Source organism: Nymphalis io, chromosome 8, assembly GCF_905147045.1.
Source record: "Nymphalis io chromosome 8, ilAglIoxx1.1, whole genome shotgun sequence".
Classification (NCBI taxonomy): domain Eukaryota; kingdom Metazoa; phylum Arthropoda; class Insecta; order Lepidoptera; family Nymphalidae; genus Nymphalis; species Nymphalis io.
Window position 1 is genome coordinate 5,518,179 of NC_065895.1, and position 24,736 is coordinate 5,542,914.

Here is a 24,736-nt window from a genome sequence, read left to right on the forward strand (position 1 = left end):
CATATTATAAGCAAATATGATTTATCTATATTTCGATGAACAATATTACAACGAACAAGTCAATCTAATACGGTAGAGAATATAATAAATTATGTGTAATCTACATCAGCTTGCACCTACGTGGGATGTATACCGTCTGTTTACTTGATTGATTCTACAATAATCAGAAAAGCGCTTCTTTTTTTTTTATATGCGCCGGGATGGCAAATGACTACTCCACCTGATGGTAAGTGGTAGTAGAGTCCAAACGCGACGACGGCCAGTACAGTCGGGAAGAATGTTCTGTACTAGCCGTCCCCGCCTTGCCGGCCCGCAAGATGTCTCTTCACGCCTCGTTACACGTGAGCTGATAAGGAATTCCATTTTTTGGTAGTGCGACAAAGAAAGAAGTCGCCAAATTGCGCTATGGAATTGATGTCACAGTTAGGCGGTGACTTCGAGAACCAGCTCGCGTGGACTTAAGAAGGAAGGGGGACGCAGGAATTAGAGAGAACAGTTCCTCAGAGCACTCGCCGTGATACAGTCGATAGAAAGCGCTCAGTGCTATCTCGCGACGCAATTGTAAAGGTTCAAGTGAAAGAGTTCAAGAGTTTCCGTGAAGCTGTTTTTATAATAGCCTCGATGTAATCCCTTGGACTAAGGTCGCAGCGAACATCCATCCCCAGCATGGCGATTTTGCTTTGTATCATCAGCGGTGTGCCACAGAGGGAGGGAAGAGGGGAAAATGGTGACTTTTTCGCTGTGAGAGCGCATACCTGTGTTTTCTTGGCATTAAACTCAACAAGATTATCAGAACCCCATTTGGCGATGAGCTCTAACGTCCTATCGAGTTCAATGACAAGATTCTCCCGCCTCTCCTCAGTTTCCGCCCGCCCAGCCACTGCGCGTCCATGGTATCCACCATGCACTGTACTATCATCTGCATAGCAATGTATGTTCCCAAGAGAGAGCATATCATTGATATGCAAAAGAAAGAGTGTGGGAGATAGCACAGATCCCTGGGGGACTCCAGCATTCACTACAGCTTGGATTGTATCATGCCGCTCTGCGAATGTGCTCTATATTGTGAACCAGAGATTTATCTCTATTATAATAATCCATTTTTGACTTAATCTTTTACACTTAAATTATTAAGTTAGTTATGTGCTTTATTATTTGAGTAGTTTACGGCTACATTATAAACACATTAGGCACCTGTAGTTGCTGGTGTGGGCCCCATCGACCTTTTATTATTTTATTTCGCCTTTTATTATTTCCCAAATTACTTAATTATATAATTAAGGAGCAGCAACATTTAGTTGCTGAGATAATAAAATTAAATATTCAATTCATAGAAAAGGAAAAAACATCCAATCCATCATCATAAACCATCTATTTATTATTAAAAAAGTATTTGAAATTCCAGTATATCATATCTGATTCTTAAATCAAATATTTACTACTTTTTAATCGTTGATCGCTAGTAAATAATCGAGACATTCAGTATACTCTTTAAAAAAAAATACAAATGAGTCTATATTACCTAAATTTCATCATTAAATTCATGCATTTATTTTATTAGATATATATTCGGAAACAGAGTTATAGACTTTACTAATAACATTATTCTTAATAACGATTCGAAGTCTATTTAGCGGCAACTCTAGTATTTACTGCGGAATTTTAATAAAAATACTTAAACTTAAGACAGTCGCTTTAATAGAATATGTTTACTAAATAAATATGATAATAATATAAAACCTTTTAAGCTCAAATACAACGTCATCTTGAGTAGATGGTTACTGTGGCCAATTCTCGGTTCCATCATTACCACCTCCATAGTACCATATTGTTGAATTTTAATCAAAGTTACATTTATATATACTTCTAATTTCTGTTCAATCGGTTGCTGGGAAGTTATATAAAAATCACTTGCCAGATTTGACCCGTCATATAGACTAACGAGTTAAATAAAAGCTTGTAATAAAATAAATTTAACGTTATACGGATCCTAACTAAATAAACGGAGTTTGTACCAAGCCAATTATTTATTCAAAATATTAACATTTATTCCTATCCAAATGAATAAAGACAGGGTATAGTCAGAAAACCCAACGTTATTTGCCAATTCAGTGATTTTCTCAATCCAATAATCCCATTTTTTTTCAATCACTTTCTTTTTTTTTATAGCACATAAGGTGCTCTATATTTAATTTATCCATGATTTAAAATTCTAGACATAAAACTGCTATATGCGAGGCAATTTTTCAAAAATGATCAACAAGGAAAAATGCTGTCGGATCGAATAGAAAGCAAAAATTAATGATTGGTTTGTTTGCGTTATTTTTCCAACGCGGAAGCACTAAATAACCTAAAAACTTTCACGAGTAGAGCTTTAACTTCGGACTTTTAGTTTTTTTGCCATATTCACCGTGACGTAGCCAAAGTTTTTTTAAATGAAAATTCTTTCAATATTACTTTTTGATTGGATATATCCAAATTTACTCTGTTCAATTTATTAATAACAGCATATCCATATTTAATATCATTCCAGCATTTTTTAAATTTTATAAGGTCCTTAACTATGAAATTACTGATTTTTGATACTAACTAGTCAATTCGCTGAAAAACAACAACAAAATGGGGTTTCGCAGTTGGGATGTGGGATGAGTGATGAAGTGTGCCGCTTGAGGGCTCCAACGCCATTCCCTGGTGGCTTTAGTCGGCGGAGACCTCTCGCCGCCGAGCATGATAAACGCCATTCTTACTAGTGAGAGGTACTGGATGGAAATGGTCTCCTTCTGAGTTAGGTTTCCTTAAAACGTTATATCGCCGAAATAGGCTACGGATCGGGAGCGTGAGGAGAGTGCCTTTGTTGACCTGCTCCGCCGAAGAAGCGAAGAGAAGGCGTCGGCAATATGCGCACCTTCTCGACGGGGCTAGGTTATATGTCAATGTGATTCGTATCCAGAGCTGTCATCAGTAGGTTATAGTTATAAGTTTTAAAAAAAAGTGACAGAATTTAATTACTACCAACATCATGTTTCATGTACCTCTGGAACCCCCTTAGGTATTTGAAGCTCGCATTAGTGGGTCAACTGTGGCACCTCCCGCATAGACGAATTGGGTACCCCTAATTCCGACGCACTCATTGTCGGCAAGCCTCACATACCCCACTTCATGAGGGGGCACGTATAAATATCGTAATGATAACCATAATTATATTGAAATTTAATTGTATAAGATTATTATATTATATCATTTAGAAAGTTATGCAAAAATAAAATACCTGGCCACCTATTTTTTTAAATAATACCTATGTTTATATAACAAAATAGCATAGCATTTTACTTACCGCGTCAAATGCTTATACATGATGTCTATTTGTTTTTGTTAGTCTAATCCTAAAGTGCGCTGAATGGTTAATCTGCATAGGTCATAAACACAAGCAAATTATTGCTAACATTTTTTTATTTTATCAATCAAATGATTACATAATATAGTTTGAGTTCAAAAATGTTGACGTTTTTAGCAAATTTAAAATAATACAACTACTAAATGTTTAGGCAACTAAAGCAATATCGCTAGGCTACGCCAAGTGAAGTGTCGCCATAATATGGTTTATATGTCAATGTGATTCGTTTCCAGAGCTGTCATCAGTAGGTTATAGTTATAAATTTAAAAAAAAATGTGACAGAATTGAATTACTACCAATATCATAATTGTATATTATTTACATTATAGATACAAGAAACTGTTGGTATCAATTTTTTTTATTGTGACATACATAAATGATGTTAAACTTCTAACTTTACAATTTTTACAAGAAAATGGTACGAAGACAACGCGATCAGAGTACCACGGAGGACGAAATAGTCATCGGTAAAGACATTACTTTTATATTTTAATGAAAGAAAATAATCTATCAATTAAACTCAACAATGTAACGATTTTTTAGATGCTTCCCCTCAAAAGAAACTTAAACGTCATAAACATAAAAAACACAAAAAACGTAAGTTCGACAACGATTATGATAGTGATAGTTCAATTGATGTCGCCTATGAGGAGGGTTTAGATAAATCTTTTAAAATGAAGTCCAAAAAAGAGCTCCCAAGTACTTCTGCGGCCGACCTTCTAAAGGCTCAAACTGTAAAGTCATCTTCGGATTCGCGAAAGTCAATGCCAGGATCATCATCAAGCACTCCACCAAAAATTTCCTCAAAAAAGAAGAAAACAAAAGGCCGTGACAGTGGAACTTCAAGTGAAGAGGAAAGATGGCTTGATGCAATAAAATCTGGAAAACTTGAAGAGGTATGTGTCATATTACACTTTTATTTATATATATTGTTTCGTTACTTACATTGTTAATGTTTATTTACAGGTTGATGAGGAATTAAAAAAAATTAAACCTAAAGATCCTAAAATGATGACTGCAAGACAAAGAGCCATGTATGAACGAGGCACCGATAAAGAGACAAGTCCTGGTAGAGAGGTACTGCTTGCTCTACCATCAGGCTATAAAGAAAAAGTTATGACAGCTGAAGCCATACAAAAAGCTGCATTGAAATCACAGAAACGAAAACAACTAGCTGATGAAAAGAGGGAAAAAGATAAAAAGAAAACTATGGACCGTCTTCTTAAGAAACAAGAATCTAAAAACCTCAAGAATGCCCAAAGAGGGAAACCAGTCAGGAAATGGGAACCTATGATAGTGTACAAAAATAGGGATAATGAAATATCTCTATCTCTTCCACCAGATATACAATTCCCTTTAGAGAACAAACCACCAATAGATGCACCAAAGCCAACGTTGTGTGGTGTTGAAGGATGTAATCAAATAAAAAAATACAACTGTTCCAAAACAGATGTACCGTTATGTAGTCTAGAATGTTACAAAAAAAATTTACTTATAAATGAACATCAATAAAGTAATAAAATAATGAGTTTTATATAATTATCATAATACTTGATTTTATATGAGCAATGTAATGTAACATTTCATGCCTATTTATAGACAAGTACATAACTAACCATAAGTCCAATCTAATTAACTAAAAAAAGATTTATGAATTTGGTTAGCATTTATACGATTTTGCGTCAAAATTTGAAGTTGTAGTAGTTGTAGCTTCCTAGAAAAACTGTCAATTTAATGCAAACATTATTTTATCTGCCTTGTAGTGAATGTAAATTCCTTATATATGTATATATATTTTTTGAATATCTAGACTTTCTGTCCATGCTCTTTTTTATTTTAATTGCTAAATATATTATTTCTATTTTGATTCCTTACAAGAAAAAAGTATCAATTAATGTAAATTGTCAGATTGCCAAAGTGATAATACATCTACATTTATTTCTACTGTATTGTTTATATTCCTCCTGCAAGGACTTCCATTATGGGGTCACTCTTTGCCACATTTTGGTAATATGTGGCAAATGAAACCGATAAATTATTTATATATAAGCTATTCAATGCCTAATTGCTAATACATCCTATAGTATGCCCTTTTTTTCTTATGCCTTTATTTAAATCTTTTGTAATACTGGTCCTAATTGTAAATTTATTGTTTATTTTATACAATTTAAGGACACAAATATCCTATGTAGTTTATCTATATCCATCCTAACTACTCAAAAATATGTATCCAGGAAGATGCTTTTTCTAAAATAAAACAACACTAATATGACATCTAAACAGTGAGCATATATTTTAAAAGAGATAAACATTTATTAAGATGTTATACAAAAATGATTTATCAATTTTGCTTACTAGACATTTAGTTTTAATAAATTGAAATCTCAATCTATTGAAGTAAAATTTACTATTGTGAAATATTCATATGACTTAGACGTTCTTTAAGATAAATATTTTTAATACACAATTCAAGAGAGATATAAAGTCAATCTATCAACATTTCATAACTTTAAATTGGAAAGGCTTAAAAATATATCTTACAGGATAATAACAAATAAGTAATAGCCTCAAATCATTCCCACTGATATAAATATTCTCATTACAATAGAATTGGAACAATAAATATCAGACTAGATTCAGCTTTTTAACTAGTGGCATCAATAATGTGTCATTTTAAACATGCATAATCATCGACTCAAAGCTTACTTGAAACCTCAACTTAACAGTACAATTCTTTCAAAAATATTTATTAAATGTTTTCATTCAGAGATAAAATGTGTATTATTTATAATTTTAACAAGACATCTCAGTTGAGATGCCTTTTTCTATAGAGGTCTCAAGTTAACTCACCTGTTGTATCACAACTTAATGCTAAAGATACACATAAATACATTGAACATGCACCTTACATTTAATGTGAGAGGCCACTGCATGCCACCCCCGTACCTACAATCTACATACATCTTGGGAACATTTATCATGACTAATGCAAAGTCAACTAACATGCTACGTATCACTATAAAAGTAGTATTTGAAATAACTTGAGTTCCTAATAACAATAATCTTAGAAAATTTATTTTCATTTTTCTGCTTTTTATTTTATCTCTTGTATTTTCTATCTCAGTACTTAAGTGTGCTTACAATAACATTTAGAAGATCATTCTAATAGATAATTTAAATACATATCCTAAATATAAACTTGGAGCTAATTTTTAAAAGACAACATCAATTTGGCTTATTATTGAGCTCTCAATTATGTGATCAATTTTTAAGCTTATTCTATGAATAATGTACTATAAAGGTTGTACATAGTTATCATATTGTTAAAATACTACTCAGCTAATTCCTTTATATAATACTAGAATATAAATTCAATATGCTTTTCTAGTACGAAGTTATTAGGAAAAATGTTTGAATTGGTAAAAAATCAACTATCATTATACATTCATAAACAAATACAATACTGCATGTCAAACTAAAATAATTTACATACTCTTTGAATTGAAATATTGTAAGAAGCACATTGTAGATCTAATAATGGTACCAGAAATATTATATTGATACACATAAATGATTGTATTTTTAGTTCATGACTTGTTTTAAAAGGTTTTTTTAATCCACCTCTGTAAAAGGATAACCTCAAACCACCCCCAACACCAACACTTGCAGGCTGTTACGTGAATTTACGTCTCATGTCTTGAATTAAACTATGTTTAAAACATGTTTATATATATTTTGTTCTTTTTCACTCATTCAGTGTTTATGTGTACACAAATGTGTATTGTTCATATTTCCAACTATTATAAATGCTTCATTCACTTAATGTTCAAAATCACCATTAGACAAGGAAGTCACAGAAGACAACTCACAGAGTAGACAATAGTTCAGTCAAATCTAAAATCCTAAGCATGGTAGCCAGCATAGTGGAAAGTAAAAACCGGCTCGGTATCAAACGTTTGTACGTTTGGAGCTCCGGAGACGAGCCAAACCGGACTGTAACCGCTAAGATTGATTGTTCTGCTTATTTGACCTCAAACGAGCTAACCCAGAGCGCTCCTCTTCCTCATCGCTTGTGCAGGACAGTCCACCAACAGCACCACGTGATGATGTGGCTTGAATCAAGTCTTGGTCAGGTCCATTTCTACTTTCATACAGTAAAATGCCCAATGTTTCTTCATAAATTCGGGCTTCAGGAAATTCCACTTTAGTATGTTTCTTATCAGTTGCGTAAACAATCGATGTACAACAAACTTCAGCACATTTTTTGCCATGTCCAAAAAAGGACCAGCAGCATATTTCATTGGAGCCAATAACATCCTTTATAAAAAGGACACGCCCGCTGAATCGTAGAGACAGCTTGTCAAATAGTTCAATGTTCTTTAGCAAATTATCATCTGATGTGCTTGTATAAGAATACTTGTTGTTGTGTCTGTTGATCAGCAGTTTTACAACGGGCTGAAGCAAAACATACAATTAATATTTTCTAATTTATTAATATTTATATGTTAAAATGCGATAAATATCATATATCATTTGTATTTTAAATTATAAACTTATAATACAAACCTTAGAAGTTGACATGATGAGAAGTTGCTCCTCTTTATGCGACGTTATTAGGGGAACTCTGCATATTGGCTCAGCTTCTCTTTCTTTCTTACTAAGAGCTTGTTGGCATGACTCGGTGAGCTCTTCGATTAAGAAGTATTTAGCTTCAGCTAACAGTTCCATTATTTCTCGAAAGGTATCAGGCAATGCCACTGTTCCATCACGAAGATAATTCAGAATAGTCCCAAAATGCTTGCCACAACGATCGATTAATATCCACCCTTAAAAATTGGACATACATAAATATATGTAACTCCGTAAATCGATAAAATACAATATTACTAAAGAAATTACCATCACCTTCTGAATCGGTAAGAACTTCCATTCTACCGCTAAACATTGTTCTCAACATATTATCACTTTTGGTCAAAGTGCCAATTGTAGTATAAAATAAAGTCCCACCTACGTTCAATTTTACATATTGCGAGGGACTACCCTTTATCAATGTTTTGTGATCGCCCGACATTTTATAAAACTAACTTATGTATACAATAAAACACAAATACTGATAACACTTCCGATATCGAAGTGTTGAGAAAATCACAAAATCTTAAGCTTTAAATTATTATTTCAATCATTATGAGAACAATATTTAATTTAACAGCGTTGAATTTAATACCAGTACTCAGCACCGCCATTTATAAAATTTACATTTACCATCACACAGATATTTGATAATCGATAAATATTAAATACAGATAGTAACATACAATACAAACGTAACAGAATATACAAAGAAAAATATAAGGCCTTGAATGCAGGAACGACCAAGTACAAGACGTGTAATAAACAAGTGTATAAGTAATTTTTATAGGTGTTGAAAAAATAATAATAGGAACCATTAGGTTATTAATTCTTAAATTAAATTAATATTACAAAACTAAAATTACAAAAAATCCATTGGCTACTCGTTTTGACTAAATAAGTAATTTAGGCGTCCAATTTGTAGGGAATCGGATGTAGTTTTAGAAGAATCCAAGTTTCTTTTCTAATTACAAGCATAATTTTAATTACAAGTGAAAAACTAAGGACAAAGCTAAAAGTTCCAAAAAATAGAAAATTTTATACTTAGTACACTCTAGCGAAAATGTCCTGGCGATATAGTATCACAGTTGCTAATTCGTTCCAGTGAAGAACAATGGTTCCCAGTAATGACTTGGGGTTTTTTAAGCCTTATCAATAATGTCTTACAGAATATTACCACAGAGTATCACGAGTACAATCGTTTCCTAATTATAGTCCTCGTCGACAATGAAAAGGCGTTCGCGACGTGTTCTAAGCTCTTCATTAGCGCAACATGCGGTGGTAGCGCACATTAGAACAACACAAGTCTCAAAATATTAAAAAAAATATAGGAACACGGGCAGTACTATCTATGTTCAATTAATGTAAAGAAATAATGGCGAATAACAGATTAGTTCTATATAATATCTTATTTAGCGCAAATTATCCTCATGTACTTCAAGAAAATCGTCACACGATTCAATATTCTATTCACATGGCCATCTCGGCACTATAGACTTATAGTCAAAGTAAAGTTAAGGAAGGTATGTCAAATATGGCGTGGGATAAAACATAATATTTTTATTAATTTTGTTTATTTTTAGTATGTCTATTTATAACGTAAAAGAATATAATTTATTTAAATTTACAGATATGTTGCATTTGATACATTTTTAGTAAATATTCGAGTAAATTAAAAAGTAGTTTGCTCTTCGTATATCACACATTTTGTGATGCTTTTAAAGGTTTTAATTGTCTCGAATCAATCCTTTTATTTTTACGTCCAAATGCTTGGGCTTCTTCTAATGTTTCCGGTAATTTAGCTTTTAAGGTTTCGGGTAGCAAATACGATGCTAGAATACCCAGTAAACATGTAGCTGTCAAAATAATACCAGGTAACCTTGGGTCAATTCGCCGTCCCTATAAAACAATAACAATAAGTAACTAATAACAATAAATAATGATCTTGTTATATTAATTTTTATAGCATCTTCTTTTAATGGTATATTATTGATTAGTTTCGTTTAATATAATAAGATCATTCTTATTGAAATACAAAAAATCGCAATTCTTACCAAATACAGTACATAAGGAGCAACTACTGAAGTTATTCCAGCTACAATATTTCCTAAAGCTGTCCCCGTTTGTCTAATACAAGTTGGATAAAGTTCCATGTTTAGCAAATTAATTATAAAAAATGTCACAGTTGTTGCTAATCTGGCAACAATGTTCAATAAAGTTCCCATCCACCATTCACGAATCCAACCTCCTGCGCCTTATATGAAATAGAAACGTTATTTACAAATTGTATATATAATCTATATATAAAAGCTAAAAGGTACAACTTTTTGCTAAAAGCTTGATATGAATTGAAGCTTATGACAAAGTGGTATTATAGACCATGCATATTTAGGTATTATGGTATATTTTACACGTACTATTTTCTCTAATAGCTATACTTGTCCACATAGCTGCGGTAACTCCGATTGATACCATTCCTGTATAACGGCGACCAATTTTATCTGCAAGCCAAGTAGCTAGATAGACTGCAGGCACTTCTATTAATGATTGCCAAGCGAAATCAAGGAATGGATTTCCGTCTGTTTTTTCTCCCGATCTCATTAATAACAGCACATAGCTCAACGAAGAAACAATCCTGTAAAAGTAATTGATGTTTATAATAATATATTTTAAGATGTAATCAACATTTAAGTAGATATTCTTTCCATGTTGACAGCTGTTAATCTTAGTTATAAACAACGAAAATCTACTTACTTACCAAATTATGCCCTGTAATATGGTATTTATTGTAAGTTGTTTTGATGAGAACAACATCATTACACCAAAAGATTGAGGTTTTTCGCTCAAATTTGCGCTCAACATCTCTTTTTCTGTGCTGTCCTCGATTTTTTTTTTATTAACTTTTGCTATTTTCTTTAGTTGATCTAATGATTCATGTAATCTACCTTGCGTGTATAACCATCGAGGAGATTCGATCATTCTCCTGAGAAGTTTAAAATTAATATATGTATCTAGATGATTATAAAAACCACTTACTTACTCTACTGGTGGTAGGGCCTTGTACAAGTTCGTCTGGCAAGCTAGGTACTACCCACTCATCAGATATTCTAGCGCAAAACAGCAGTACTTGGTATTGTTGTGTTCCGGTTTGAAGGGTGAGAGAGCCAGTGTAATTACAGGCAAGTTGTTTGCGATGTAAGTGATGGTTAATCATTTCTTACAATGCCAATGTCTATGGGCTTTAGTGATCACTTACCATCAGGTGGCCCAAATGCTCGTCCACCTACCTTTTCTATATAAAAAACACGTATTTGTTATTGAATAAGTAAAACGTAATGAAAGGTACATACCACGAAATTATTAGAAAAGGAATTAAAGGAGCTGTTGTAACTATAGTAAACATTCTCCAGTCCCTGATCCACCAATATAATAAGCCCATCACAAAGAGGCCGGTACTATAAGCTGTAAAGCGTAAACTAGCAATAATAGAGCGGCGTCTTGTTGAAGTCATTTCTATGGCTATGGAAGTAACGTTTTGTGGTGCTGACCAAGATGGTAAATTCCCAATGAAACAGCCAATAGTAAATATGATATAAGAATTTCCTGCTACGAAAGAAATTAAGCGACCAAATATCAACATCGTTACTGAAATTATGTATGTATACCGTCGGCCATATCTGTAAGAAAACAATTTTGAATGTGCGTTTTGTCAAGCGTGATCGTATCTCTTAAATAACACTTCTACTAATGAAATAAAATTATCTCTTCTCTCTTTTTTATTAATTAAATATCTATAGAAAAGTCCACAACGGTTTATATATTTATAATATATATATATATATATATATATATATATATATATTTATTTATAATAAATTAACATTGCACAATTAGAGAGGATATGGTCATCGGATTTCCAGGATTGTAATAAATACCTAGCTAATATTGACATTTTATAAAAATAAAATGTTTAATACTTACACGTCACTAAACCAGCCGAAAAAAATTGATCCAATAATATCTCCAACTTTGCTATAGGCCAATATATTGGCGACATTCAATTCTTTGTCGCACACCCAATTATTTTCTGATGGCACCGTCGTATCGTACCAAGTATTATCATAAGTGTATTCTTGACATGCTATATAAACAGGTATAAAAATATGAGGTTCTAGTTACTCACTGAGACTTTACAACAATTATCTTTATCGATACATATTGGTACGTATATACGTACATACCCTTAGTGTTATTATTTTTGTTTGGGTTGGCATAAATTAGACAATTTTCGAATTTAGTTTGCTTCGTAATAGTATCTTCATACCTAAAAAAAATCTTATATTTAAAAGAAAAAGAAAATATAAATTATTAAATATAATGATGTTCCCTACCTTGGTATATTTATTATTTTCCAATCCAGGTCACTAATATTTCCCGGTTTCTCTGGAACTTTACACATATGTGGTGTGATTGCAAGGGAGAGAATCATATTCATATATGTCATACCCCAAAATCCTAAAAATATTACGAGATATGTCATCTCAAAACGTTTTTGATATTTGCCCTCATTTCCAATCTCATAAAGTGTGCGGTCATAAATACTGTCCATGTTGTTACAAAATTATAACTAAGAAACAATATCATACAACTCTTATATACCTAATAAAGGCATCCTCACAAACGGTAGCTATATCATTTTATTTATTTGAGATTTCTTTATCTCTTTGTAAGCAAATATTCACAGGAATTGTTTTAAAATAAACTAGCTTAAATCCCAATCTTCGCAGGGGTAATTTAAATTTTCATAACAATATCAGTTCTTTGTTAATGTATATATATATTTTTCTATATGTAATTTTTGTTATTATTTTTGTTAAGGATAATCTTAAACTTATGAATTAATTTTTACATCTGCAAAGAACAATGTTAATGCCTACTTTTTTTTAGCTTACAAATAATTAGCCACACAGAATCTTCATGCAATAATAATTGTTTCAGATTAATTTTATTTTGTGGAAATTTCTAAAACGAACAAACACCATTTTCTCCTTTTTTAATAGACGTGAATAGCTACTTATGTGAGTAGACTGATATGCCAATGTGTTTGAATTACATTTTAAGAAAATAAATATTTAGTAACCATATAACATCACGATAAACGCCCAGTCGCTTAACATTAAATTAAATAATATTTCGTTTATCGATAACGTACCATTATGTAATCCATTAGTTTGTGTATTGTGCGCATTGAAATAATGCGTATAAAGTATAAAGGTGCTTCAAATGTATGACGCTTTTGAAATATAAAATATATTTTAAATAGTCTGAAAGTACTGAAAGTAACCCTATTTTTATTTTCTCTTGAAATTATATAGATGAAGTATTTTTTTAAATATATTTTAAGTACCTACACGTTATGTTTTATTTTTAAATTAAGTATTTCTATACTTTATTTGTCTATTATTTGTTTCATATACAGAAAAAAAACGAAACAACAATTGATGATTGAATTATGTCACTGGATACGAAGCTAGGACATTATGACATCAGAGAAGTTGCGTTTAATCTTCTAATTTATTATCTGCGTCCTGTGCAATCGATTTCAGACAAACGTAAATAAAGTGATCAGGGTCATGGTACAAGATTTATTTATTGTAGTATTAAACCAACCGAAAATGCCATCCGCGATTTTTCAGTCAACCTGCAGCTGGACTGCTGCTGCTTTTTGTAGTGGGACTTGGGACTATTGGGAGTAGCCACTAGCCTGCCTAAACGGCACAGATAAAACCGTGACGTGACGTTCACGTTACAACATAGTACGCATTAATAACATTTTCCTACGAATTTAATTACAATTGTCGTTACGCACGCACGACTTATTTCAAATCGCAATTGCAACCTTAATTTACACACACACACACACACACAGACAGACACCAAAAGAATACATACATAGACACCTTTATCATCACAATTCATACGCTATCTTGTCACTAAGGTAAAAAAGCTACGAGGATTAATAAATCTCGACAAATGAATGTCGTTTAAGATTTTTTTACATTCATTTACTTTACTTAATACTTTATTATACATCACAAATAGAAAAAAATACAAAACATGGATACAGCCTAAATAAAAGTAGCATACAATTTTGGCGACCTTATCGCTACATAGCGATTTCTTCCAGGCAACCAACGGTGTAAGTAATAACTCATAGGATATGTGGTAGGTGGTGCTGTAATAATAAATAAAATAACATTAATATATAATTAAAATAAAGAAATTATATTATCAATAGATATAAAATTACAAGTACATAATATAAAAACATACGACATACAAAAGAACGAATAAAAACGATAAGTCATCAAACATAACTAGAAAGAAATAAAAATGAAAAATAAAAAAATAATAAAAATAAAAGAAATTATTGGTGATAAGGCATTTCAGACAAAAAGTGATCTTTTACAAGGTTTTTATCAATATCTATGGATTTGGCCTCCCGAATATTTAAAGGAAGGTCATTCCAGACCTTAATAGTCTGAACTGTAAAAGAATTATTATAAAAAGATGACTTATATTCAGGCTCTTAAAATCCATCTCTTCACAGAACTCATATAATACTCTTTTTTTGTTTGTGGTAGGGCTTTGTGCAAGCTCGTCTGGGTAGGTACCACCCACTCATCAGATATTCTACCGCAAAACAGCAATACTTGATACTGTTGTGTTCCGGTTTGAAGGGTGAGTGAGCCAGTGTAATTACAGGCACAAGGGACATAAAATCTTAGTTCCCAAGGTTGGTGGCGCATTGGATATGTAAGCGATGGTTGACATTTCTTACAATGCCAATGTCTAAGAGCGTTGGTGACCACTTACCATCAGGTGGCCCATATGCTCGTCCGCCTTCCTATTCTATATAAAAAAAAGAACGAAGTTCTTCTCCAGGATTCCCTAAAAATAAAAATTTCTCCTTCAAGTAAGGGAGAGTAACATGGTGAAACAACACACAGTACAGAATAGACAGGATGTGCATATTCTCAATTAAGGTCAAGGTTAAGTTCAAGAAGAGAAGGGGTGGAATTTGGAAATCTATGGGTCGCCGTAAGGGGATTTAAGATAGATCGCCACACCTGTCCTTTTGTTACCAATGAGATGGAATCCTGGCAAAGAATACGATGTAGACGGTAAACAGGGCTTGAGCTATGATTCCGATACTAAAATGGCGTGAATATTACGGGACTAAAAAGATGCAAGCATGTTAGGATAATGAGCCGCAATACTCTAGGCATTTATGTGAACAACGTTGAAATTTTTCACACAATAACAGAAGAGAGAATTGAGATTGGCGTTAAGTGGAAGGAAAGAAATTGCACTTTGAAGACTTAAGTTACTCAATGAATCATCACCCGAAGACAACGACAGAAATGCATCACTACGTATAATACAATTTGAGCACATTATAATAATAAAAAATAAATAATATAAATTAAAATTAATAAAAAATAAATAATTTTAAAACCAACTTAATAATTAGTATTTCTTATTTACTGTAACTGTGCCCCATATTCACCAACAGCGTGAAAGAGGCCATAGCGTGAAACAAACAGTGCAAAAATAATTGTTTATAGAATAAAAGTTATAAAAGTAAACAGAAACATAAAAACATCGAAAAATACATTAAAAAGAAACAAATGGTATTTTTGTTCTTAAACATTAATCAACCTGCTAGTTAAAACGTATCTTAAAAAATTAGTTATACAAATTTATATAAAAAGTAACATTAATTAAATTGAAATGCAGTTAACAAAGTTATTAAGTTGAACATATGTTAAAATAAATTCCCTACCTGTGTAAAAAATAACATTATAAGTAAACAATGCAATAGATTTACGAGGCCTGTGACGGTCATTAGAAATATAAGATAACCAGTTGCAAAGAAGCCGTGAGAAAGTGAGCCCGCGTCACTCGTTGAGAGTGCGACTTTATTGCAGCATAATCAAATATAAGCCCAAATAATATAGGCATAGAGTTGTTTTTTAAAAATAATGAGAAATGAAAATTTTAAATGCTATTAATGACGTTTATAACTAAGAAGTTAATCCATACAAGAGAATAAAGCAAGATCACACATATGAGCTAAAGAGAACTATTTTCTATAGATCTTTCTGGGCCTAACATTAACATTTGGTTTCGGAGTAATCGAAGCCTAAGGTCTGCTTCCCTGCTTCCACCTGCCTCAAGGTTGCCGGCGCCGCTTTCGCAACGTGGCCTGCACTGCTGACGCTGCTAGCCGCCTCCGGAATAGCGTCAACCTCAGCCATAGAGACGACCCGATGGTGCTTGCCGTTGATCTACCACAACAACACAGCCATCCCTCGTCCAGCCGTGGGATACCCCAAATCGTTTACGCGCCGCAACAAACGCTTCATGTCGGTCCTTCGTCAGAAATTCAGAAAATGTGATAGAGCTGCCCTTTAATTTAGATTTGCCGTACCATATCTTGTTGTGGAGCCCCTGATAACTGAATTTTATTAAGATAGCACGATGCTTGTCACTATTATTAGGACGACCCAAGCGATGGCACCTCTTGACATTGCTTACTGTGATTTCTGCCAAAGATAGCCGCTCCCTTAACATCTTGCACACAATCTCAGCTAGATCTCCATTGTGAACCTGGGGCACACCATGAACAAGCAACATATTCCTCATGGACTGGACCTCCATGTCTTCCTACTGCCTGGTGAGAATTTGAAGCTGCACCTGCAAATTCTCCAGCGCAGTCATCACTTAAAAGCTCTTAATGCACTAAATTGCGCATGTATATTGGATATCGGACTAGCTGCAGAAATGGACGCCCGAACTTCCCTCTGGGACTCATTCATTTGAGCTGTGAACGTAGCAGCTCAATCGATTGCTGGAGTTGATCCATTATAGTGTTTGCAAAAGTAAGTGGTAGGCAGTGATGTGGCAAATTATAAGATAAGTAATTTAGAATAGGGTTCAAACAATTATTTAAAGTTAAAGCCGGTGGATAACTGAACTCACAGGTACATTTTATTTATTATTACACTTGTTGAAACAAATATTAAATATTATTTAAAAACGACTGATTTTCTTCATTCCTTAAGTAATTTAAAAAATAAAATTGTGTATGTGGAATTAGTCAAGATTAAAGCCCACAATTTAAACGATATTATATGGGCGTTCGCAGTACATATCATGCCAAATAAAACAGTGATTTGACAAATCACTGTATTTACGATCATAGTTACAAAAGTCGCAAATAATTCTACTGTTTTGGTAAAGAAACTTAAAGGACTGTTCGTTGTATTTTATATTATGGTTGCATTAAGTCAGCTTATATTATAACGCATTCTGCGTTAGCGTTTTTTTATATGTTGTGATCGAATATTATGAAAGCCACGGAATTTATCGTTCTGTGTTTTTAGTGAGCCTAACATATATATATACAATATACTAGATTTGGCCATTTATAACTAAGTTTTTAGAGTTTTCCGAATAACATGCCAATTTTAGTGAACTGGCAACATTTATAGCTATTTCCAAGATAGATAGCAAAAAATAAAATATTAATTATCTGTGTCTCAGCTTAGTCTTGCCGCCTGCACAATTTTTATAGAAGTTCGCGCGTCAGTTGCGTTACAATAGGAACAAATAATATATTTCATGCAATAACTTGGTAAAATGGGTGCGTATTTATCAGAACCAGTTACTGAGAAGATGTCTAGTGATGAAGCAAATGATAAACTTGAATGCGGTGCAAGCTCCATGCAGGGTTGGCGTGTCAACCAAGAGGTAAGATAGTGTTTCGATACTCATTAGTAATTATACTGAATCTAGTTCTGTTTTCGTCGCTAAAATCTAACTGCTTATAAATTGATGTGGAAAAGTTCCCATGATTGCGGCTGTGCATCCGTAGATAATGACAAATCGAAGTTGTATAAGCGTATCGTATTTATTTAAGTAATTCCGTTGCATATCATAAACAATTAAAGGCACTAAAGTATGAGGCCGCCGCTTGTTTGCAGAATGTTTTAATATTTCATTATTAAAGACTTGGCTACGATAATTTAGGATAATTGCTTTTAGGATGCTCACAACACAATTTTGGATTTTGACGAGAACACTTCAATGTTTGCTGTATATGATGGTCACGGAGGCGCAGAAGTAGCTACATATTGTTCACAAAATTTACCAAATTTCATTAAGAACACAGAGGCATATAAAAATGGGGACATGGTTAAAGCTTTAACAGATGCCTTTCTTGGATTTGATGCAAGTATTGCCACTAAAGAGGTTATGGATATTTTAAAAGAACTAGCAGGTATGTTCATCTTAACATCGTAAGCTTATTTACAACAATAATTTACTGTATAGGTGAAATGCATTCTTAAGTTTATTTACAACAATAATTTACTGTATAGGTGAAATTAACCCTCCAGGGCCTAGTGACAATGATGAATCAGAAGATGAAAATATTAGTAACCTATACAAGGAGGCTAAACTACCACTACAGGTATGAATTAAAATGTTAATGATATCAAAAGCATGGTGAAATTACCAAGCTAAGTTTTTTTTATTTTAAATAAAAAATAGCTATATAAAAATAGTGATTGTTTATGTATTTCAAAGTTTTTTTAGCAAATATTTCATTTAACACTTGTAATGTATAATAATTATGTACTCAATGATTTTGGAGTATACAAAATAATAACCACATTTTTTTTCTTTTTTGTGTTTTAAACATAATACATATATAAAAAGGTAATTTTTTACTTAGGAAGTTCTGGCTAAATATGAAAACAAACTGACATCTCTGCATCGAGCAAGACTAGGTGATACAACAACACCACTGTCACCTTGCCTCCGTGCCAAGAAAAATGCTGAAGAACCAGGAGGTTCGGGTAAGCTTTATAAAATAGTTAATGTTAACTTAACTAATATGGTTTTTGCTAAAATTAAACTTTTAGTATAAAGGTAAAATGTAATTGAAATTATTTCGTTTATATTTTGTAGAATATCTCTGTAAAAATTAGTTAAAAGTATATCAATGATTATTACAGCATACTAGACTTCTACAGTTTTTTGCTTTAATAGAATTTACATCTTATTTAACTATTTAGGTAAAAGTTAAAATCTAGTCATACAGATAAATACTATTTCTTTTGTGGCATACATATATATTATAGTAGAAAATCTTTCAGTTTTCTTTAAATATTTCTTTGGTTTTCCATGTTATAAATTTGTCAAAGGTGCTGGAGCATCTAGTTCAATTATGGAATTAGTAGAAGTAGCTGAATCAAGCTCTGAGCAGAACACTGATGAGGCTACATCTAGTAGAAATGGTTTATCTTCAGAAGAAGAAATTAAAAAAACTGATGATGACACTGGTGGAGTTTCTTCAACAAACTCTAATGATGACAAAGAAGTTAATGGTGAAGTGAGTATGAAATAATATTTGGTTTAATTTGATTCATGTAACAATTGTTTATAAGGCTTATAAAATAATAATATTTCTCTGTAGGTGTCCACAAGTGATCAAAATGACAATGTTGATAAAGCTATAGCTATGGATTTAGATAAGACATCTAATACACCGGATAGTTCAGGAGAAAACTGCACACAGCCAGAACAAAGTGCAGATTCCAAGAAATCTGATAATGATGCCATATCTGAAGTGTGTAATGGAGAGGTTACTAACTCCAAAGTTGATGTAGAAAATAACATAAGTTCGTCGAATGGGTCAGCAACTCCCGCAAAATCAGATTCAGCTAAAGGTATAAACCATGTCAAAATTTGTTAACAGTATTTATGTATATATGATAATAATGGTTTTAATGCAATTGTATATTAACAATTAATTTAAAACTTCAAACAATATATTTTCAGTTTGTGGAAACATAATCTTGTGTCTTGGCTTATGTGACTATGTTTCTCCAATGAATTTAATCTTACCTAGAAAAAAAAACAATCATATTATATATTTTAATCTAAATTTTGCAGCTAAGATCGTTATGTATTTTGTGTTTATGTATGCATTATATATATTCTTTGTATATAGATAAGGCTTCATCTGTATCAAGTTCAAACAAAGCAACTCCTGAAAAGCCTAAGAAAGCCAAACTTCGACGTGCTGCTGCAGCTGTTTATGAAACTCTTTTAAGACAAGCTTCTGCAGACGATGATGATGATGATGAAAGTGATTCAAATGATGAAAACTTTGAGGGTGGGGAAGTAAATTCCTCTGATGAAGAAAATGTTAATGGTGTGGAAGAATCTTCTAATGAAAGTAAGTAAATAATGATAATGTAAAATAACTAAAATATTGATTAAAATATCGGCCATCTAATCCCAAACTAAACAGAGCTTGTACTATGATAACCAGACAACTGATTTACTACATATACTACTTTTCTTTTGTACAAACATACTTATATAGATAATTAAACGCAGACTCAGGACAAACATACATGTTCATTCACACAAATGTCTGTCCTGGGTGGGAATCGCACCCACAACCTTCATTGTGAAAGGCAAGTATCTACCAACCACGCCAACCGGCCCATTGTTAAAGTAACTCGTGATTAACTTCAAATACATGCTGTATTAAAAGCTGATCAATATTATAGTTATTTAGAAACAAACTGTAGTTATTTGAACTTTTGTATTTTTAATAATATACTCTTCATTAAAATAATGTATATGCTTCTCTTATAAAAATTAATTATATACTTATAAAAACCAAATTATTATTTAATTGCTTTTTTGAACTAATTACTAAGTTACTTTTGGAGGTGAACCAGAAGAAGATGAAGAAGAAGAGTATGAAGCTGAATCAAGTGATGAAGAAGGAGACTTCAGTATGGCAGAAGAACCTGGAAATGATAGTGGCTGCACAGCAGTTGTAGCTCTTCTTAAAGGTATTTTTTTATAGCAAGTCACATACCAGATTATTTATGTGTTCAACTTTTAAACGTCATCAGCAGTTACATTAATTTTAGACAATAAAGCATGTTGAAAATATTTATTTTTCTTAAAAAAACGTTTAATACTTTTTTATAGGCAATGAGTTATATGTGGCAAATGCTGGTGACTCTCGTTGCATAATATGTCGAGAGGGCAAAGCAATCGACATGTCAATAGACCACAAACCAGAGGATACACCAGAGTTAGACAGGATTACAAAAGCAGGTGGCAAAGTATCAAATGATGGGCGTATTAATGGTGGGTTAAATTTGTCACGAGCTATTGGAGACCATTCTTACAAACAGAACAAAGACTTAGATGCTAAAGAGCAAATGATAACGGCATTACCTGATGTGAAAACATTAACAATTGAATCTGCAAAAGACCAGTTTATGGTGTTAGCTTGTGATGGGATCTGGAACTACATGTCTAGTCAAGATGTTTGCAACTTTATCCTTCCCAGATTGGCTGAAGGTAGAGAGAGGCTATCGCAAATTTGTGAGGAGGTTTGTAAATGCTACTTATTTGTTTTCAATTGTCTAATCTAATTATTTTTTGTTAAGTGGTTTTTAAGAGAATAATTGGATAGTAGTAAATAATTTGATAACATGCATATAGTTTGGTGGTATTAATTAGTAGATAACATATAATGTGTCTGTCTCTATTTTATGAACATTAATCTTATAACCATATAAAACCTGTTATTTTACTGTAATACCAGCTAGAATGTATAGATCAAATATAGCAAATGAGTTTTATACCAGTTACTCCCAAGTCTCAAGTAATTGTACTAAAACTGGACACATTAAGTTTTGTGACAGGAGTATTCTAAATTAAATGCATTTTACTACATGGATAATTCTTAAATCAGATCTTTTTTAATTTCATTGAATGACAAATTCTGAAGCTAAACTATAAAAAAATGTCTCAAAACGTAATCATCTTTTTAGATGTTTGATCACTGTTTGGCACCAAGTACAATAGGAGATGGAACAGGATGTGACAACATGACTGCAATTATAGTGCGATTTAAAGATGGTGTTATTGCTGACGTCGGACAATATACAAACAATGTTGAGGGCTCGAAAAAACGCGCTGCTGACGAAATTGATGATGATCAACAGGAGACTAAGAGGCAAAAAATTGATGATCCCTTATCAAGTTCAGTAGTGACTTCAAGTGTTTAGAACTTACGATTTGACTTAAGTATACAGTGTTCAAGCTATGCAGAGTATAGTATATTGTTAGAGACATTGCAATGATTTGCTACTGTAGTTTTAACATACAGGTAGTCTTAACTTTCTACTAAACTTGAAGAAATAGTTTTTCTTGTTATGGAGTAATTAAGAATAATTATTTTTTCTGACTTATTTTACTAAATAATACGATTTTTTTCTTGAAAATTCTGTGTACTTTATATTGAATCATGATTTTTTTTTTTATTTCTAAAAATGTATAATTTTGAATTGATTTGATTAAAACATGTTGTTTATGCTTTACTTGTAAAAAAATCAATTCGCTAATTTTTCATTAATTCGTTTAGATCTTGCGTCAATATCATGAGTTGTATTTTTAGTTTAATTATATGTACCTATTTATATGACATTTTTTAATATACTTTTTGAATTGGCCATTTGAAAATAAACTTTAATTATTATTAAAATACTGTGCTTCATGTTTTGTAAAAGACAATTGACTATTATTATTGTATTTTTTTAAATATTTGATACCACTGGGAGACTAAAACAGCTTGAGTAATAAAATATTATAGAACTGACTTAATGATGATAGAATATAAGAAAGTAAGTAATGGTGTTAGTTATAAGATTTATTTTTGAGTTAAAGAAGGAATATGAATATCATGTTTTGTTTTCTTGTTTGGTGGGTGAGGCACAAACTGGGCTAATTGAAATGAATACATTTATTACAAATGATAATAAAAAAAATTCAGTATAATTTAGAAAAGAATAATTAACTTTAATGAAATTTTCAATCAAGGTACTGTTGTTCTAACTTGCACCTAAAATACATTTCATGAAGAAAGAAAACATTAGTTCTAAGTGTAGTAGTCAACTTACTATTGTCATTAAATTGCAATAACTTTCAAGACTACTTTTTAGGTGTTGGTTACAACTCATGTGACATTGTTATTGGCATGTTCCTACATTATAATTATTTTAAAATAAAATGTTGTGAATCAAGGGAGTAAATGTATATTTTTAATTCAGTAATTATTTATATATTATGTTACTCTGTAATTGCATAAGTAGTCGATATTTTTTTAATAATAGTTAAATTAAGGGAAAACATCGGATTTAATCAGTCAGACTCAAAATAAAACAGACAATTGAATTGACATTTACAAAATACCAAGCAGCAGTTTGGTCTACAGGCTGTTCTTTCATGTGTGCATAAATTAAAAATACATTTTTACAGACCAACAAGTTGTATTACTTATTTGTCAACGATAAAATGTAAATTCATTTTAGTGACAGGTTGGATTCATTTAAAAACGATATATTTCTACCGATAACGATATATTTACTATTCAATTGATTACAAAATATTCCAAAATTTATCTGAGTTGTGTGAGATATTCAATAGTCTCCATTTGAGTAGCTTCTAAAATTTGAAGTGCATCATATTCAGAGTCCAGTTGTTCCAAAATCATAGATTTGTCGTTTATTTCTGACTGCAAGCATAATAGTAGTTAATTCTATATAATAACTGTGATTATAATTTATAATGAGGAATTAACTTGTTTTGGAACAAAACCTGTATTTATTCTTAATGGAAAAACTTATTCATCCTTACTTGTAGTTTTGCTTGCTCACTTTCTCTATCTTTTGCAATCGATTTGAGTAAATTTGTAGCTCCTATGGCAGCCATTTTTTGCCTCTCAACATTATCACCAAGCTCCTTCAACATGCTAAGTAAAGAAGTAATTATATTCCCGAAGTCTTGTACTTCTGTAAAAATAGTTTTTGATAACTATCTAAACGTTTTTATTTTACAAAGATTTAAAAAAACAATCGTAGGAAAAAAGATATTAGCACAAACTATAGCGGACAGAGTTTTGTTGTGTCTTTTTTTAGACCAATATGAATGTATAATATAATATACTTATATTTGTAGATAAATGTGCAACGTCAACGAATAGATAAATTATATAAATTCCACAAAGACAGACAAGTTCGCGCGAAACTAAAAATATATACTCGTATCATAATCCTTGCATGAATTCTTTAAATCTTCGGTTTCCTTAAGAACTGTATTATCAATTACTCTGATTTTATTAATATCATCATAATGTAGGTGAACTTTTTGTAGTTCATCGGCCATTATTTTCAGGTACTGTTTGTTTATCGTGTCAAATAATGTTATATATTGTATGTGTATTCTAATGAAAGCCTGAAAAAGCGTTTTGTTTAGTGATATCCAAAGAGTTCACACATTTAGTGTTTATCTGTTGCCTAGCAACCTAGCAAAGTACAATGGGACAAAATTAGCTTCATTAAACCCCAGCTACACGCTAAAATATCACTGCTCAGAAATATTTCAGTGAAAATCAATTAGTTTCATAAATACGCAACATGATTATCTATTTATTGGCATTGACAATATTTTACATAACTAGTAACATAAATACATATAAATAATATAACAGTTTTGAATTGGCGCAAGCTTATTTTTATTTAATATTCTAAAAAATCATTATTGTTACCT

General features: G+C 31.9%; 5 protein-coding genes and 1 pseudogene across 10 annotated transcripts; 2 read left to right on the plus strand and 4 right to left on the minus strand.

Annotated features, from left to right (window-relative positions):
• The first annotated feature begins 3,682 nt into the window (after positions 1 to 3,682).
• LOC126770309 (INO80 complex subunit B) lies at positions 3,683 to 4,919 on the plus strand. The gene is made up of 3 exons (XM_050489669.1): positions 3,683 to 3,861; positions 3,938 to 4,290; positions 4,361 to 4,919. The coding sequence occupies exons 1-3, from the start codon at positions 3,810 to 3,812 to the stop codon at positions 4,904 to 4,906; spliced, it is 951 nt and encodes a 316-aa protein (XP_050345626.1). The 5' UTR covers positions 3,683 to 3,809; the 3' UTR covers positions 4,907 to 4,919.
• A 2,155-nt stretch (positions 4,920 to 7,074) lies between these two features.
• LOC126770312 (BTB/POZ domain-containing adapter for CUL3-mediated RhoA degradation protein 3) lies at positions 7,075 to 8,650 on the minus strand. Of its 2 annotated transcripts, none has more exons than XM_050489677.1 (3): positions 8,300 to 8,650; positions 7,961 to 8,220; positions 7,075 to 7,849 (listed from the first exon to the last, which is right to left on the minus strand). In XM_050489677.1, exons 1-3 carry the CDS (start codon positions 8,463 to 8,465, stop codon positions 7,397 to 7,399), a joined length of 879 nt encoding a protein of 292 aa, XP_050345634.1. In that variant the 5' UTR covers positions 8,466 to 8,650; the 3' UTR covers positions 7,075 to 7,396. The 2 variants fall into 2 exon arrangements, with proteins under 2 accessions (XP_050345634.1, XP_050345633.1); XM_050489676.1 differs by having other exon boundaries at positions 8,294 to 8,650.
• Positions 8,651 to 9,663: 1,013 nt separating this feature from the next.
• Positions 9,664 to 12,631, minus strand: LOC126770299 (organic cation transporter protein). Its single transcript, XM_050489650.1, has 8 exons — positions 12,415 to 12,631; positions 12,265 to 12,347; positions 12,005 to 12,164; positions 11,374 to 11,700; positions 10,782 to 11,006; positions 10,441 to 10,658; positions 10,078 to 10,277; positions 9,664 to 9,922 (listed from the first exon to the last, which is right to left on the minus strand). Exons 1-8 carry the CDS (start codon positions 12,561 to 12,563, stop codon positions 9,722 to 9,724), a joined length of 1,563 nt encoding a protein of 520 aa, XP_050345607.1. The 5' UTR covers positions 12,564 to 12,631; the 3' UTR covers positions 9,664 to 9,721.
• A 3,569-nt stretch (positions 12,632 to 16,200) lies between these two features.
• LOC126770318 (uncharacterized) lies at positions 16,201 to 16,951 on the minus strand (annotated as a pseudogene).
• LOC126770292 (uncharacterized) lies at positions 16,743 to 23,233 on the plus strand. Of its 5 annotated transcripts, none has more exons than XM_050489631.1 (11): positions 16,743 to 16,968; positions 17,633 to 17,839; positions 18,134 to 18,368; positions 18,469 to 18,560; positions 18,825 to 18,948; positions 19,297 to 19,484; positions 19,569 to 19,821; positions 20,106 to 20,333; positions 20,827 to 20,964; positions 21,107 to 21,516; positions 21,961 to 23,233. In XM_050489631.1, exons 2-11 carry the CDS (start codon positions 17,729 to 17,731, stop codon positions 22,195 to 22,197), a joined length of 2,016 nt encoding a protein of 671 aa, XP_050345588.1. In that variant the 5' UTR covers positions 16,743 to 16,968; positions 17,633 to 17,728; the 3' UTR covers positions 22,198 to 23,233. The 5 variants fall into 5 exon arrangements, with proteins under 5 accessions (XP_050345588.1, XP_050345589.1, XP_050345591.1 ...); XM_050489632.1 differs by having other exon boundaries at positions 20,839 to 20,964; XM_050489634.1 differs by having other exon boundaries at positions 20,848 to 20,964.
• Positions 23,234 to 23,536: 303 nt separating this feature from the next.
• LOC126770322 (intraflagellar transport protein 20 homolog B-like) lies at positions 23,537 to 24,519 on the minus strand. The gene is made up of 3 exons (XM_050489688.1): positions 24,229 to 24,519; positions 23,825 to 23,979; positions 23,537 to 23,702 (listed from the first exon to the last, which is right to left on the minus strand). The coding sequence occupies exons 1-3, from the start codon at positions 24,350 to 24,352 to the stop codon at positions 23,586 to 23,588; spliced, it is 396 nt and encodes a 131-aa protein (XP_050345645.1). The 5' UTR covers positions 24,353 to 24,519; the 3' UTR covers positions 23,537 to 23,585.
• Positions 24,520 to 24,736: the final 217 nt, after the last annotated feature.

Coding starts and splice junctions, on each gene's coding strand:
- LOC126770309 (XM_050489669.1), top strand. CDS start 3,810: ATGGTACGAAGACAACGCGATCAGAGTACCACGGAGGACGAAATAGTC. Junction 3,862..3,937: donor GGAGGACGAAATAGTCATCG/GTAAAGACATTA, acceptor ACGATTTTTTAG/ATGCTTCCCCTCAAAAGAAA. Junction 4,291..4,360: donor AATCTGGAAAACTTGAAGAG/GTATGTGTCATA, acceptor GTTTATTTACAG/GTTGATGAGGAATTAAAAAA.
- LOC126770299 (XM_050489650.1), bottom strand. CDS start 12,563: ATGACATATCTCGTAATATTTTTAGGATTTTGGGGTATGACATATATG. Junction 11,701..12,004: donor TTCGGCTGGTTTAGTGACGT/GTAAGTATTAAA, acceptor GTTTTCTTACAG/ATATGGCCGACGGTATACAT. Junction 11,007..11,373: donor CCTTTTCTAATAATTTCGTG/GTATGTACCTTT, acceptor TAAACTTCTCAG/GAGAATGATCGAATCTCCTC.
- LOC126770312 (XM_050489676.1), bottom strand. CDS start 8,465: ATGTCGGGCGATCACAAAACATTGATAAAGGGTAGTCCCTCGCAATAT. Junction 8,221..8,293: donor TACCGATTCAGAAGGTGATG/GTAATTTCTTTA, acceptor CCAATTTTTAAG/GGTGGATATTAATCGATCGT. Junction 7,850..7,960: donor TCATCATGTCAACTTCTAAG/GTTTGTATTATA, acceptor GTTTTGCTTCAG/CCCGTTGTAAAACTGCTGAT.
- LOC126770322 (XM_050489688.1), bottom strand. CDS start 24,352: ATGGCCGATGAACTACAAAAAGTTCACCTACATTATGATGATATTAAT. Junction 23,980..24,228: donor ATGCAAGGATTATGATACGA/GTATATATTTTT, acceptor CTATTTTTACAG/AAGTACAAGACTTCGGGAAT. Junction 23,703..23,824: donor GTGAGCAAGCAAAACTACAA/GTAAGGATGAAT, acceptor TTATGCTTGCAG/TCAGAAATAAACGACAAATC.
- LOC126770292 (XM_050489631.1), top strand. CDS start 17,729: ATGGGTGCGTATTTATCAGAACCAGTTACTGAGAAGATGTCTAGTGAT. Junction 17,840..18,133: donor GTTGGCGTGTCAACCAAGAG/GTAAGATAGTGT, acceptor AATTGCTTTTAG/GATGCTCACAACACAATTTT. Junction 18,949..19,296: donor TGAAGAACCAGGAGGTTCGG/GTAAGCTTTATA, acceptor AATTTGTCAAAG/GTGCTGGAGCATCTAGTTCA.